The sequence below is a fragment of the Rhopalosiphum maidis genome, chromosome 3 (genome assembly GCF_003676215.2).
Source record: "Rhopalosiphum maidis isolate BTI-1 chromosome 3, ASM367621v3, whole genome shotgun sequence".
NCBI classification, from domain to species: Eukaryota; Metazoa; Arthropoda; class Insecta; order Hemiptera; family Aphididae; genus Rhopalosiphum; species Rhopalosiphum maidis.
In genome coordinates, this window is record NC_040879.1 from 45767570 (window position 1) to 45784772 (window position 17203).

The window sequence follows — 17203 nt, forward strand, 5'->3', positions numbered from 1 at the left end:
ATAACTAAAATATTTTTTATACATTTTTGTCTTAAGTATTAATCCTTAATCTTTAGATAGAAATAAATATAACACTATTTGTCTTATACTTTTTAAATGAATCACTTTAATGTCATTTATAAAAATTGCATTACATATTATAATATATTATATTCTAAATAAATAAAATATAGAGTAAAATAGTAATTTTTGGTTTTATTATTATCTTTAGTATAATCAAACCAATATTTTAAAATACAATAATGCAGTCTGGTCAGTACCTGTAAATCAATTTTCCAGCGTTATAATAGTTATTTTAAACATCAATAAAAATGTTTATAATTTTAAAAGGGTATACATCATTTTATAGTTTTTCTCCAGATGACATAAATTGGCGAAATAGTTGAGATGACATGAGTGAAAATATGTGGTCTACTTTTGATTTAAAAATACTTTACTATCATCATTTAGCGTGAAATATGTTAATAAGGATAACAATTAATTAACTTATGGGTAAAATAACAATCATAATATAGAAAATTGAAACACCCTCATCTTTGATTTTTCCTTTAACAATGAATTTGTTTTAATTTTGATAAATGGAAATATTTTAGCATACTTAAAGAATATATTTCAATTTTTTAGATTTTGATGTATTACTTAGAGTTTCTTGTGGAAATATAAACTTTTATTAATTATAATTATAATTTATAAATTATTTTAAAAATCATTATCCTTCGTATACAAAATTGAAAAATTACTCGTTCAAATTCTTATTTTAATACAATAACATTTTTAGAAAAATGATCCACTAAATAATTTATGGTAGTAAAAAGGAGTTATCATTTAAAAACAGATATTCATATCTCCATAGGACACTAAATAAATATTATAAAAAAATCTCAAGAATTAAAAATATGTTTTTTAAGTAAATTTAAAAATTCCAAAATACAGATTTTGAATGAAATTATAATTTAAGGAAAAATCAAGGTTAACTTACTGAAGAATTTAATTGTTATATTGTTTATTTATTGATACAAAAAAATAATTTTAAAACTAGAATTTCATGGTTCAAAAAATATGTATAGTTTAACAACTTAAGCATTTTGTTGGTAAATTGGTACATTATAATATAATATAGTATCAGGCAACTTAAAATTTATAGCGATAGTACAAAAAAAATTTCACGCTAAACAACAATACTTTATAATTATTATATAGTAGTCATAATAAATATAACATAATATATAATAAATAATATAATATTAGATATATTTAATTTTATTAATCACCTAATATAATTATTGTCAAACAAATCGCATTCACTCATATTCTTACCAAATTTATAACTTTTTTAAATTATTTCCTCATCTGAAATCAATATGCGTGTGTGTTCATTTGCATGGATGTTACGATCAATCAATTTTTGTGAGTGTACCAAAGGTTCATCGTATTCGCCACTAGATGAACGGCTTTTATAAAGTATAGGACCTGTATACGGTGTCGCAGCGTTATCTAACAATATATTATTACTTCCTTCTTGTAAGCGTACTGAACATAATCTAGACCGAGCTGATAATTTTAATCCACTATCAGAGGAATCTGTTAAAGATACAGAGTTTTCAAAATATGATGACAATTCGGGTTCTGATACAAGAGACTCTGAACTTTTAGTAGTCATTGGTTGTTTACTATATTTAGTGAAGGTGCGAACTCGCTTATCAGAGGAATCAGTTTGAGGTGAATGACATTCTTGTTGGTCTGTATTAAGGTCGCCACTTTTGTTAGAACATGAACAAGTAGAACAGTGTCGTTGAGTTAACCGCTCTTTGACTCTTTCTTCTAGAACTTTTGCTAAGATTGCTGCTGAAACACTGTTCACAGGTTGCGATGAACCTTCTTCAGCATCTTTTGATGACTTTATATCTTTATCTAAAAAAATAAAAAAAATATTATTCTTTGTTATTATAAAAGCATATAATATGCATGTTTGAAATTATGTTTACATTTATTACTGTTATTAATTAGTGTTGGCTATTGTGTTTGGAATAGATAGTGCAATTAGGATTCATACATGAAACAAACAAATCTTATGCATATAAATTGTGCTATTCTATTTTTCTATTACGATTAACCCACACAGATACAATACATTAAATGATTTAATCAACAGGACATATGTTTAATTTAACAATAGTGACCAGGATGTATATATGAAACATTTTAGGTAACATACCGAGAAATTTTGTAACCTCCAATGCACTTGATGAATATAGTTTTTTGTTTAATTAAAAAAAAAATAAAACAGTAAAATGTTTTAAGCATATTTATATCATATTTGTATTTTGTATGAATACATTTACTTGAACAATTGACAAAAAAAGCTAAATTTATAACAGTAGAATAAATTAAAATAATTAAGATTATCAGCTATTCAAGAATGAATTAGAAATAACATAGTTTAAGTTTAACTGTTAAACATAAGATAGGTATAAATGTGTTAATTATCTCAATTTGTAATAAGATAGCTTACATTAAAACATGTTTAACTATTTTTTTCTTGTACTAAGCGCCTTGTATTTCAATAATTTATCCCTTTGGAAACTGTATTAATATTAAAAAAATCCAACACTCATTACAATATAATAAAAAATTAAAATTATTTTAAAAATTACCATTACTCAATGAATAAACCATTGCTGTCGGAGGAAATGTAGGAATTGGTACTTTTATAGTTTTTCCTTCTGATTTCTGTGCTATGTTACCATTGCCATCTGACATTCTACGTTGTTTGCTAAAAATATAACTTCGAACTTTGGATTGTATTTCACTTGGTAGCTATAAACATAATAAAAATATTATATTATAATATTTATAATAAATATTCAATTTTGCACTTTTGTATCATAAATTTGAAATGTTAGAAGTAGTGTAGTCATACAAAATAATATTTTTCAAAGCTGTAGATTATCATATTATTATGATTTTCAAATGGTATGTCACAAATTATAGTCATATGTTACATTTTTTTTTTTATATAACTTATAATACACTTTGGTCATAGAATAAGTAATAGAATGAAATAATATATGATATTACTAACATTGTTATGATACAGTGTAGTAATAGTATTGATATTTTATCAGTATAATATAGATTTAAAACTAATAAATTATCAAACTTAAAATATTTAGATATGCAAATAAACATTTAATGAGTAAAAGTTTGTCACCCTATATTCAGTCTACTAATCTCAAGTATTATACAGATATTTTTCTTGATTAAATAATACTTTGATTATTTAAATATATGTTAATAAACTGTTTAATTTTTAATGAATTAAACTTGTATTTTTTTGCTATTTTAATAAAACGATAGCACATAAAATAAAAATAATAATTAATACGATACATTTGTAATTGATATTATTTGAAAAATTCATTGATTATTCTAAAATAAATATGTTGTCATTTATTTGAATTTAAGTTAGGGTAGTTTTGAAAAAAAGGTTATGATCCACTGGATTATATAGCCAAAATAAGTTCTATGTACTAAGAGAAATTTATTTGCAAAATAAATAAATAAAAATATAGCTAAAATAAAATAAATTTCTTAAGATCATAAAACTCATTAATGATTTACATTACATTTTTTTTTGTTTTATATATATATATATTGGGTAAAGACGATTATAAATACATGTGGCACAAAACAATGAGTATTACAATGTTTACATTTACTTACGTTATCATATTTTTGAGAAACAAAATGGGATGGTTTACATTGTAGTAACTGGATAGCAATATTAAGATCGTTTTTATACCTCTCCTGTAATAAATAAATTCACACAATTAGAGATACAAGATATATTTGTTATATTTAATCATAGGTAGTTATTATTTGATTTATAATAATGAAATAATGTAAAATATTGTATTTAAAACTATATTAATAATTCAATAATAGTTAAAGGTACATAAAATAATTAATTTTATAAAAGTTTGCTTATAATAATATTAATAATTTAATAAAATTGCTCATAAAATTGTTTTTAAAATAAATTATCATATACAGGCAGTACAAATAAAAAAAGATTATAATTTATCCATTACTGAATAAACGGTAAATCTTAATCAAATTATATTATTTTAAATAATTTGAGTTTAGCAGAGTTTTCATAGGAAGTTTTGAATTTTTATTTGTTTATCATTTAGTTATCTCCACAATTTTTTATTAGTTACTTAATTAAATTTTCAAATATTACGGATATTAAGTATTTTGTAAAAATACTCGTTTAATGATTTCATTAAAAAACAAAATATTGACTAATTTTCTAATAATTTTTTATAATTTAACTTACATTTTCATCATTCAATTGATTCAGTTGAAATTGTTGGTCAAACAGTTTTTGAGATATTATTGTAATTTCTGAGTTTAATACATTCTTTTCTGATTCAGTTTTGTCAACAAGTAACAATAATTTATCTTCAAGACTTTGGTTAACACGTTGAACTCTCTTATGTGATTCTAATAATCTAAATAAAAAATAATTTATTTACAAAACATATTATAACCAATAGGTGTACCTATCAACAATTCATTGTTTACTATGACTATTTACAAAGTCTTATGTTATCAATTGACATGGCTATTTTCAAAACATTCATTAAAAGTTATTTATTTAAATAGATCACACTTAAAAGTGCCTATGTGGATCCATTATAGAACTTACTGTATATTTATGGAGATTAACGTTCAAAATTATATTATGAATAGATACAATAGATATCAATAGATACTGTCTAAATTCATTGGTTAAGTATGAAAAATAAAATTTGACATTTAAAAATTATTAATATAATATGATGTTATTGTTAATTCATTCGTATTAATAAAATAAAAATTAGTAGGTAATTACCTAGAATATTTGTCCTGCCACATTAATATTTCATCTGTTAATGCAGCATATTCGCCATGAGGAAATTTTTCAGCTTCACAAAGAAAATTAGTCTCCATGTTGACGATGTGATTTTCTCTTTCTAATAGTTTTTGTTTTAAATTTTCAATTTCAGCATGTAAATGTAAGCTAGTCTGCTCGCAGCTACAGTCCTAAACATAAATATATTAAGTTTGGTTGATAAAATGATTGATCTATTAACTTAAAAAAAAAACAAGTTACAAGCAATTAAAAAAAATTGTTTTGATTATGTAATAAACCAATCCATAACATAATATATTTTAGTACCTACGCATGCACCTATGAAACATAATTATAATAGGTAGACATAATATAAATTGGGAATAAAATGTAAATAATGATGTATCGGAGAAAATAAAATTAATTTACAGTAGGTAGGTACATAGACAATTGGACATATGGTACGAAAAATAATATATTTCAACGATTAAGTTTTGGTACTATAACCCTAGGTACATCGATAAAATATAATACTGAGGAACTTTAGCTACTCGGGATTTAGGTACACTTGGACCCCGATCGGACAAAGAGTCAAAAACCGAAAATATATCAGAAGGAAACGATGAAAGTATCTGTCAACGGAAATGACACACAAACAACCGACCCGCCGAGTGCGATCGTAGAGCCCATCGTAAGACTATGCCGGCCACAGTGGAACGGGATTATTATTACTGCTGTACTCACATTTTTGGCTGGGGCGCGCACGGCCATCGGTGCTAAGAGTGCGCGAGCGGAGTGACGAGGATTTCTCGAGCGCGGGCAGCGACGAGCTGCGGCGACGGGACAGAGTAACAGTGACCAACGGCTACCGTCGGAAATGGGACGACGCCACGGCGGCGAATAACGTGCACGTCCGAACGTCGACGTTCGGTGTCCGTGTGTGACGACGAGCGCCGCCGGAGCGAGAGGAGCACGTCGAGTCGGCGGCGGCGGCGGCGACTAGCACAAGCGCGCACGCACACGTGCGCGCGCAAAGGGCTGCCCAGTAGGACGGACGACCCTGCGGATTGACTACGGCAACGGCGGCGATCGTGTCAACGCTGAAACGACAAACGGAGACGATAATAATGTTTAATAATAACAGTATTGTGATCGTCGATGTTGTTGTTGTTGTTGTTGATGTCGTATCAGTCGCGAAAGGTTGTATTATAAAACTGTGATAACGCGCGATACCGATGTGTAGAACACGGTATTATCCATAGAGTACTCTATGGTATTATCACACAGTATTATTGCTCGCGGTATCCGCGGTATATTACTCAGTCATTGCCCACTATAATGCGCGTATAAAATTGCAACGTCGTTGTCGTTGTCACTGCGTTTACGGTGTACGCGGTGACGACTGTAAAACGGTTTCAAATCCACCGCGGTCACGAATGTATTTTTGTTGGTAATAAATAAGATGAAACTATTTGCCGGAAACAATATCAGTACCTTGGTGAATATCCATGGATTTACGAATATTTTATAACGTTACCGCGACGCGAACGCGGTCTGATCCGGCCGCGTATTATTAATTATTTCATAATAATATATTCATATTTCTTATTTGACTTCATAATCACAGACTAGCGGCCAAGTCAATCGGTAAGCTATTAGGTACCTACCTACCTACTTACCGTATTTACACTGTCGTCTGTTGTCTCGGTTGTCCGTCTCCGTATCTCTCGTTCGGAATTGTTTTGTTGTATGTTCGCCATACTATACTAATTAATATTTATGATGTTTGGGTGAAACGATTTCACTACAGTTGTAGTCATTAGTGACCTCCTCCTCCTCCATCTCTAAACAACCACCGGATGATGAGCAGGTAGTGCAATATTTTCAACTGTTTGGTATATTATGAAAACAATATGATCATGATTTTATTGTACTTGAGGTTGAGAAAGCTTGAACCTTAAATTCAGAAAAAAATGTCGTGAAATAGTTGGCTAATAGATGCAGTGGACAATAATCGATAAGTTATAATACTTGGGTAATCTAATATACACAAGTACAAAGTCATAATATTAGATTGTGGATTTTTAAGAAATTGTACCATCACTACCATCTATAGGTGTTGTTTTTCTTTTAACGTGTATATTTATAAACCAACTTTTGTCCAAAAATCTTAACGATATAGTTTTAAGCTAATGACAACAATTTTTTTCCACATCATTATAGACTATAGCTGTATTCATTCAATTTTAATTGAATTTTATTCGAGTATATAAATATATTGTTTTTTTTTTTTTAAACATTATCGTGTTCATAACCTTCTCAAGAAATTTCACTAAAAAAATTATCTGATTTACATTTATAAGTTGTAGCCTGTAATCAATAATTATAAAATAAACGAGGTAGATTACTTTTTAGTTTAGTTAGTGTGCAAAATTCCGTGCTCTAATCATATTATACTATATTTTAATGTTTCGATCTCAACGTTCAGCAGAATATGATAAGATGAGAGTCAACGTGGTCGTTCACACTGATTTTGTCGACGTTGACGAAATACAACCGTATTTAATCGTAGTTACACTAATAATTGGCATTCGGCCATTCAGATATTTTACACAGTCACGCATATACATATATTGATGTTTTACGACGTGTAGTTGTCGTCCAGTCGACGTCTCCATGGGTAAGTCCTTTACAGGAGTATAATATTCCTGTAAAATGCTGCTGTTATCTCGTTTTTATGGTCCTACCTGTCCTACCGAAAACAAGCCGAGAATCGAGTTTCCGTTTCAATGGCCCATCCTCGTTATCACTCGTCTCTGTATCCGCCGTCAACGATTTCTTCTCTATATCTACACGGGGTGACCCACTCACCCAACTTACCGAACAGACTGTGGATTCTAAAATGCATAATAATATGTATTATGTATATATACCGGATGATCTATTTAACGCAAAACACTTTACACTTATTATTTCAAAACCTATCAACATTTTTTTACATTATAAAATGTACTTGTAATTTGTTGAAACACTACGTTTTTATAAACAATATAATTTTCACTATTTTTTTTTTTAATTATTTTTAACTAAAATATGAATTTTTAATTTTTTTTCCTAACCTAACCTTTCCTAAGCGGAAAATTTTTGGAATACTTCGATATATTATAAAAATTGAAATTTGGACGAGTAAATTTATGATTTGTATTATGGTGTTCCTTAGATGGTTGGTCTACTACTCCGTTAATCAATGCTTTAATACTTTTAACTAGACCTCGGATTTCAAAGCACTAAAAAATCATTCAATATACGCTGTTATATATTATATTAAGAATAGTAAAATATACTCTTAACAAATAAAACTATAGTATTGGAACAAATGCAGTTTAGTGTCCCCTCGCCAATTTGGTTTTTTTTTATCGAAACTTATGTAACTCGACGAGTTAAATACGATAGTGAAATCAAAATTTGTCACTCGAACTTACTTCCGAGCGACAAACTCTGATTGCACCATCGTTTAATCAGGTTAGGTAAAAATACGTAATTAGTAAAAAAGAAAATAACAATTTATGAAAAGCGTAGTAAATTATAGCGTGTTATTGGGTATGCGTGAAAAACGCAAAATTTCTAACTCCCAAAGGCCATAACTTCTAAACTAAGTCCGAGCGACAAGTTCTGATTGCATCATCGTACTTAACTCGTCGAGTTACATAAGTTTCGATAAAAAAAAAAATCAAATTGGCGAGGGGGCAATAAACTGCATTTATGTCAAATAATTGAAGATTAGATGTGTAAAACCATTATTTTCTTCAGTTGGTTAAATATGGTGGCTTACATAAAAATTATTTACAGCTAAATTTTTTAAGTCATTTAAATCATTTAATGCAATTTTGAATTTAATTAATTCACTAATTATCTTTAGGTATTCTAATTATTTATCCTATCTAATTTTAAAATGTCAATTAGTAAAATTGATAATGTACGAAAAAGTTTTAAGTTCTCATGAATAATGCTTTTAAATTATAACAAAATAACGGTATTTATGCAATTTTTTCATAATTTGAACTTAAAATGTCTATAAAAAAAAAATATGCTTAAATATTTTTTTAAATTTTGGTTTTTAACTTATAAGAAATAATTAAAATGATAATATAAACAGAAAAATGTTTAAAATTATTCGTTTTTAAATTATAATAAAATTAAATTTAAAAAAAAATTAATTTTGTCGAATACTAGTTTAGCAAAACAATTACCGTTTTTCCGTTTTTTTTTTTTGATTATCAAGGAAAGCACTGGAATATTTTTACTTTTAACCACCTCAAAGTACCAAATTGATCCTATTTTTTATTAGAAATTACCCCTAGAGAAAATAAGTATTTTTACTGACTCAAAAGGTAATGATAGGCAGATAAAAAAAACACATCATTGTAAATTAATGCATTCATCGGAGCCGTTCAGAATCTAAAAATAATCTGTATAGTTTTTTAGGAACGATATTATGATTATTTTTTAACTGTTATTTATACCTACTGAATTTTATCGATTACGCGATAATGAATAATAATAATAATTGAACTTACTAAATACATTACAATTATTTTAATTTCTTTGTTCTTTTATACGTGTATATTACAATAACATGTTTTGTCATCCGTATTATTTAATATTTGTATTGTGTAATAATACATGGTTAAATGTTTTACCTACCCACTTTTAATTTATAGATTGATATAAAGCATATATTATGTGCATTATTAAATAATATTAAATAGGTCGATGAATGTGCCATCCGATTATTCAAAGCTCGTATATTTGAATACTTTGCTAAACTTTATCTTTTTGTATTAGGTATAATATAATATGGTTTATATTTATGGTTCCGATCTTTGAGTTTACCTATGCTTATTATAACGTATAAAACTAAAGTTTATAAAATTCAAAAAAACTGCATTATAAATATAAATAATTTTCAGTATATTTAAAAAACATATAATAGTTGTATATAATATATAATTGAAATACGATACTTACTCGTACATAACGTTTAACTTTTTATCAAAATTTATTGGTTCTTAGATAATATAAATAAGTTGCTAAAATGATAATAAGTATAAGTATCTACAATCTACATAATTTTGCCTACAGTTTTCACCATAGATGATAATTATTAAAAATCAACTTTCTAATGTTCCGCAATCCACATATTATGCATTTACTATTCAATAATTACACCTCACGAAACTTTTAAGATAAATTAACTATCTCCAAAAGTGCTTTTTGAGAACAACACATAAAAATATCAATTGTATATATAACTCGTTCCAATGCTCCCGTAAAATAACTTACATGAAATACTTACCCAAATTAGATATAGTGTGGTCATTTATAAATGGTCAAACTTATATCTCAACCTGTCTAATTAATATTAGGTATATACTATGTATATTTTAATTACAAAAATAAAAATAAATAATAATAAGTTATGGAAAAATAGTTAAGATAAATCTACAAATAAAATATTAATACTTGGAGGTTAGTGGGAAAAGGTATATGACAATTTAAAATTTATTTAAATTATTTCTAGATGAATCCAAAATACAAAATCAAATCAATATTTAAAATTTTTGAATGCAATAGAAAGTTGTGGTATATTAACTGTTTAAGTATTTGGGCGAATTTATTATTACTCTTTTTTCATTTAAGTATACTTAGTTATTGTAAGTCATTTATTTAGATATTTATATAATAATATTATAGGTAGGTACCTAAAGCATGTTATTTAAACAATTATTATTGAAAAACTTTATTGTCTCGCCAAAATGTTTGATTAAAACAAATTAATAATTTTTTTTAAATAAAAAACAATTTCCGTAAATTTTTTACAAATTTTTATAACGTACCTAGTCATATATCATAATAATTAATGAATATTTCAGTAAAATAATTTAAATTAAATATTATACTGATATAAAAAAAAAAAATGATTTATAAAAATAATATGTAGGTAGATACATTAATTATATCATTGTTATAAGTGTTATAACTAATAAAAATTAATGCATTTCATAATACCTAAGTAAGCATTTAAAACACGCATTAAAAAAAAAATATATATGTAATTATTTACTATTTGGAATAATATGTCATTTTATAAAACTCTAATAAAAATAATAATAATCCATAAAAATCTATGAAAATCCCCTATATTGTTATTGAAAAAATAAATTTAAAAAGCTTCTCACTTTAGTTGTTTATATTATAACATATAGGCACATATTATACGTAAATATTCGTACGTTGCAGATTTTTAATAATATTTGTTTCAATTTTCTGAACTTTTGATAAATATCGAAAAACATATTATCAATGTCAAATTTTTAATATAAAAAATCTCACCGAAAATTTCGAATTACTTTTTTCAAATAAAAATTATAAATGTTTATACTAGTATATATCACAAACAAAACAATAATTCATTAAAGATTTTAACGTTTTTACACTATGTGTATAAATATATGATTAAAAATTGCAGACTAATAAGTAATAAATGTATTTCCAACATATATTGTAGGTATATTATATATAACGGTATAGTATATTATCTTACTTATATACATAAACATGTTATTATTAATATGGGTGGAAACAAAACAGAATCAAATAAAAATTAATCATATTTTTATATAATAACTATATACGATATGATCGCGTGAATCATTTTGATTTTTGATCGGTTTTTATTTAGATAATTTAAATATTATATTAATGTATTATGTATGCGTAAAATAATAACTAATGTACTTTGTAATAGGTACTTATACCATTATTTTATGCAATAACTAACGGTCTTATAAATTTTACATAAACTTTAACGATTAAGGACCATTTGGCATTAATCATTAAGTAATAATAATAAATAGTAATTATAATTTATAATAGCACCATAAATTATATTGTATACATAATACATATGAATATATGATGCTGACGATTTTCAAAACTGCGGCGACATATGATTTACTGTAGCGTTGCTTCATCTGATATAGAGTATATTTATCAAATATTTAAGACGATTAAAATTAGTAGGTACAGCTAGTTGTCTTGTAACTTTTATTTAAAGTAAAAACTATTTAATAGCGTGTTGATAATTAAATAAAACATGGAGTTGAGTAATATATTGTAAATTATAATGTTGTAAACTAATAATTATCATAAGATTAGACGATTTAAAAATTGAAGAACATAATTTATAAGAATATGGTTTAACTATAACTATCATTAAAATTGTTAAGGGCTGAACTTTAGTATGCGACCTGTTAGCCATTGCAGGTTTCGAATGCAATTATCCATTTATGGTTTATATATTATCTATGTGTAGGTATTGTGCACCGTATGATAAATATTAAATAAAATATACGTTATTGGTTATTGGCTATTATATAAAATTTAATATTTTTTGTGGGCTATTATAAAAGAAAAGAAAAGAAATGAAAAAATATAAATGTTACGATACGATTACGTTAAAAGAATGCTTAAACCTCAAAAATGCTTTATATAATTTATTTTATAGGTATCTGTATCTTATAATACAACTCAACTCAGCGTTATTTCTTATCCAAATGTTCATAAGCAAGTAGGTACCAATATAATATAATTTATGATGAAACTGTATAGCCACGCGTGTCTTCCTGTAGTTCGCCGTTTGGTCCGATTTGGAATGTTTAAGTAACTACAAGCAAACAAAATATCTACAAAGAATTATTTGCACTGTAAGATGTATAGGTACCTATATATAACATCAGGTAATATATTTTTCTTTTTGTATCAAAGATATAATATTTTTTCCTTTCAATATAATATAACATAAGATCTTGGACGTTTATACATTATTTAATGTTTATATTGATGATTTTGAAATAAGAATACGTTTATCGTTTCATTCGATGTAATATATTATACACGTATTATATTATATACACGTCATAATGTCTTATTTTATTTAATCAATATTACTACAATACCATCATATTTAAAATACAAACGTATATTAGAATAAATTAGATGATTCATAAGTATCATCTATACAATACTACTCTTATATTTATTAATATATATATTTGTGGGTTTTATCTATTTTTATTAACTTTTTTCACTTCCCACAATGTATTCAGCTTGTTCATATATATATAAACAAATACAGCCGCCCGAGGTGTAAATGCAGTGTAAAAAAAAGAGTAAATACTTATACTGTGTAGGTATATATATATATATATATATACATTGCCGATATTTGTATTATATTATATTATATATTTCAAATTACAATATCAATGTTGTGATGAAAACGGGCTTTTTCTTTTCATCGATTTTTCTCTCGAGCTGTGCACAGATACCTACGTGTAGCCACGTATACAATATATACAGTAGATATAACGGCAGAAATGAAAAATAATTTGATATTGAAGTAGAAAGCGAATGACGAACGTATAGGTAGGTAGGTATACAACGGAATATCGACGTTCTGCCTGTATATATATATATATATATATGTATATAATATGATGTTTATTAAAATACGAACAAAATAAAAATAGGGAAGCTAAAGAGGTAACGCTGCAATTTATTTTCCTTGAAATGGGAATGGGACAATTTGGTATAAATGTTTATAAATTATTATTCATGGTTATTGTTTATTTTTTATCTTACAAAAAATTTGGTAAATTGCATATTTTATACGTCATATTATATATATATACATAATAACGAAGCAGATTTTTTTTTTAATTTTGTTAAAATGATAGTTGTAATAAAATTTGTTTGCATTTACAATATTGACGCACTGGATGCAATATATTTATCAAAAAATTTTAATCCTTGCTTGAATGGTTTGATGATAATTTTGTTGGAAGATTAAATTGATATAAGAAACACATACATTTAAAATGTTTTTACAGATTTATAAGAGGTGTGAAACATAATATATTGTAACAATAATAATGTTTCTATAGATTTTCAATTGTATTTTTTAATTAATAGTATTTTTTTTTTAATTAAATAATTTTTTGTTAACTTGAGTAATTGATGTTAAAACAGTTATACACTGAAACCGACACACCAAAATGTCCTGGATCTAATTTTCCCTTTTCCTTCTATAAATATAATATTATAATTCATTATAAATATAAATATATAAAACATTACTAATAACTAATATAATAATTTACTAGGTGATTCAGCTAATATGCCAACCTGTTTTTCCTTTAATAATAAATTTATTCAAATAATTCTAATTTTTGGAAATTTTAAAAATACTTAAAGATAATATTTTTAAACTTTTTAAGATTTAATTTTTTATCTAATCCACCCCCCCAAAGTTAAAAGTTGAAACATTTTTGTTTCACCCCAAAGGTGATGACAACACATCAATGTAAAATCAATACATTTAACGCTCTGCATTATAATTTAAAATTAATAAATTATAAATATATTATTATTGTAATTATTGTTATTTTTGTATTATCACTTTTTATTATAAGTTATAAACAACATTTTTTTCATCGAGAACCAAGTTGAAAAAAAATTGTAAAGTCAATCAGCCACTTTTTTTGGGGCGGGGAGATTTATATTTTCAGGGGACGTGGTGCACGTGCAGCGTATTGACTTAAATTCGATAAAATAACTATATATATATTGTATTTTTATAGTGAACCGTTCCTTTTATAAGTGAAAAAACCGTAGGTACCTACCTATTATATATATATATATATACTATAATGTATATATAGCTGTAGGACTGCTGGATTACCGCCGAACACTGCGATTTGAAGTGAAAAACAAAAATATAACGAAAAATGTGCTGCTACCCCCCATCATGTTCTCGCTGTAGGAAATAATGTCATTTGCAGAGCATCGTACAAAATAAGCCGCTGCGAGGGGGTGGGTTAATAATCCAACCCCCGTGAGAGCTGCTGCGATCACGGATTTGACTGCTTTTGGAGTAGTGCTCGCCCGTGTAATTGAATAGCATATCGATCTTCGGACCATCACTGATAGCGGCCTGGTTCGAGTAATCTGGGATAATATGTTATATATAATGCCGTGGACGTTTGAGTCCGTGGCGAGGGTGTATGGTGAGGGGCACACTCATCCGTGTTTATATTTCTATACTTATTTTTTTTTCCAATAAAACGTATTGCGCGTTTTTCTTGACATAATAATATATTATATTGTGTTTGTGTGGATGTGCATATAAGCGATTTTTATAATTCTGTTTGTAGCCTGTAGGTAGTAGACATTGGAAAAATAAGAGAAATTTAACACCGACTATTCAATCTGTAGTATTTATGAGTTCCACAATGGAATATACATGCGATGCAACGCTGTAATCTATATATACAATTCACAATTCAAATGACTTTAAACTTAGCGAATTAGATGTATTATTTGTTACATATTATTAACTTATAAATTATAGTCATATTGTGTTCACTTAACTTAATTATTTTCATCAACTGATACCACCTTTACCTAACACGTATTTTATTTTTTAAGTGAAAAAATATTTACTTTAATAGTCTTTTTGTAATTAAAAAAATTCTATATAATTGTGTGATTTTGAATACTTTATCAATTATTGACGTTTTTTCTTTTTGTTATGTAGCTACTATTTCTATATATATAAATGGAATCAAAAATGTATAACAATTCATCAATTGAGAACGGCCGGGCCGGCCGTTTTGGTTCAAATTTTTTTTTAATTATTTGTAATTGCCAGGGGAAGGTTTTTACAAAAAAAATTTTGAAAAAACCCTTTTTTTAAAATTTTTTGATGATTGATTTCTTGAGTTCCGGAATGTTTTTTTGAACTGAAAAAGCTACAGTAAGCTTTAGCTTATAAAATTGTCCATATGACATAATTAATCGTTAAAATGGGGCTCCCGCGGGCTAACACCAAAAAAATGGACCAATATGGAGAAAACGATTTTAACGTGGGTTTACTACATAGGCTTAACAACCTTATTATGCTCCAATAATTTTAAAAGTAGTGGTGGCCTAATGGGTTAAGGTGTCATTTAAAGAGTGGTAAACCCGCCCAACGCCCAAGATAACAAAACTTTTTTCAGTTTTTTTTTTTTAAGAGTATTTTTTTTTGGCAAAACAACGTTTGCCGGGTCAGCTAGTAATATGTAAGAATACAATATTAAGCGTATAAGTAGATGATATAACCTAGAAAAACATTAGGGATTAAAATGTTAGATAAGAAGATACCTACGGTTACGGGAAATGTTAGTACCTAAAAAGCATCATGTAATATTGTAATCTGTATACCATACTTTTAATTTAATTACTTAGAATTTATCTGATATATTTATTGGGCATGAATAAATAGTATGACAAATTATACCTATAAACAAATTAAAATATTCCTAATTTTTACATATTTAATTAACTAAAATATTACCCATTTAGTTATATATATATATACATATACATAGTACTTAGCTTATTTTTTTGAATTAACTATGTACATTTTGATAATTTTCTTGAAATACATTAATCATCAACGTAAACTTGATTATTGATGAATGATTTAAAATTAGGTATATTTAATATTCATAATTATAAATTTAGTGAAAATTATAGTTTTTTCAATTACGAATTGCGCTGATTACATATAATGCTTTTTTATCTAGTTTTATGTGACACAAGTTACAACTTCTTAGAAAATGGAGTGAATACATTTTATCTTTGGCGCAAATTATATACGTTATTATTAATTAAAATACAAAATTTTAATAATTTTAAACGTCATTTATTATCTGTATCATACAATGCATAAGATTATAATTTATTTTTTATAATATAAAATGTGTATCTATACAATAGATAGAAATTAAATAGAATATTCTGAATTCTAATATGTACATAAATACATAATATAAAAACGCGTACTTACACTAAATACTGTCAATCATATTGTTTAAGTAGTGCAGACAGTGCAGTATGCTATAATTGATATGGATATGCTCTTATATTAGTGATACCTAACTTATATTACCGACAATATAACAACTATAACAGGATACTTATCATTAAGCAAATATATAAAATGAAAAAAATAATATTGTAGTGTGGCTCCTTTTATTTCATATTTCAAGTGAACAAATGTTCTCTACAAATTAAACAACAATAGTATTTTATACAGACGGAAATAATTATATTTTATTTAAAAATAAAAAAAATGTATGTTTTTAAATCGCTATTATTATTGTTTTTATTACTTGCATTCTTTTTATAGTTATTAATCTT

At 26.2% G+C, this 17203-nt stretch overlaps 1 protein-coding gene across 3 annotated transcripts; it reads right to left on the reverse strand.

The window, feature by feature from the left end:
* Nucleotides 1-215: 215 nt before the first annotated feature.
* Nucleotides 216-6068, reverse strand: LOC113556742. Of its 3 annotated transcripts, none has more exons than XM_026961869.2 (7): nucleotides 5642-6067; nucleotides 4898-5088; nucleotides 4340-4514; nucleotides 3724-3807; nucleotides 2655-2817; nucleotides 1318-1911; nucleotides 216-260 (listed from the first exon to the last, which is right to left on the reverse strand). In XM_026961869.2, exons 1-6 carry the CDS (start codon nucleotides 5666-5668, stop codon nucleotides 1334-1336), a joined length of 1218 nt encoding a protein of 405 aa, XP_026817670.1. In that variant the 5' UTR covers nucleotides 5669-6067; the 3' UTR covers nucleotides 216-260; nucleotides 1318-1333. The 3 variants fall into 3 exon arrangements, with proteins under 3 accessions (XP_026817670.1, XP_026817671.1, XP_026817669.1); XM_026961870.1 differs by lacking the exon at nucleotides 216-260 and having other exon boundaries at nucleotides 1192-1581; nucleotides 1672-1911; nucleotides 5642-6068; XM_026961868.2 differs by lacking the exon at nucleotides 216-260 and having other exon boundaries at nucleotides 1200-1911; nucleotides 5642-6066.
* Nucleotides 6069-17203: the final 11135 nt, after the last annotated feature.

Bases quoted from the DNA above. Each gene is read 5' to 3' on its own strand.
- LOC113556742 (XM_026961869.2), bottom strand. From the start codon at position 5,668: ATGGCCGTGCGCGCCCCAGCCAAAAAT. The intron at 3,808-4,339 runs GTAAGTTAAATT...TATTTATTACAG, and splicing joins ATCAATTGAATGATGAAAAT to GAGAGGTATAAAAACGATCT. The intron at 1,912-2,654 runs GTAATTTTTAAA...TTATTTTTTTAG, and splicing joins GGTTTATTCATTGAGTAATG to ATAAAGATATAAAGTCATCA.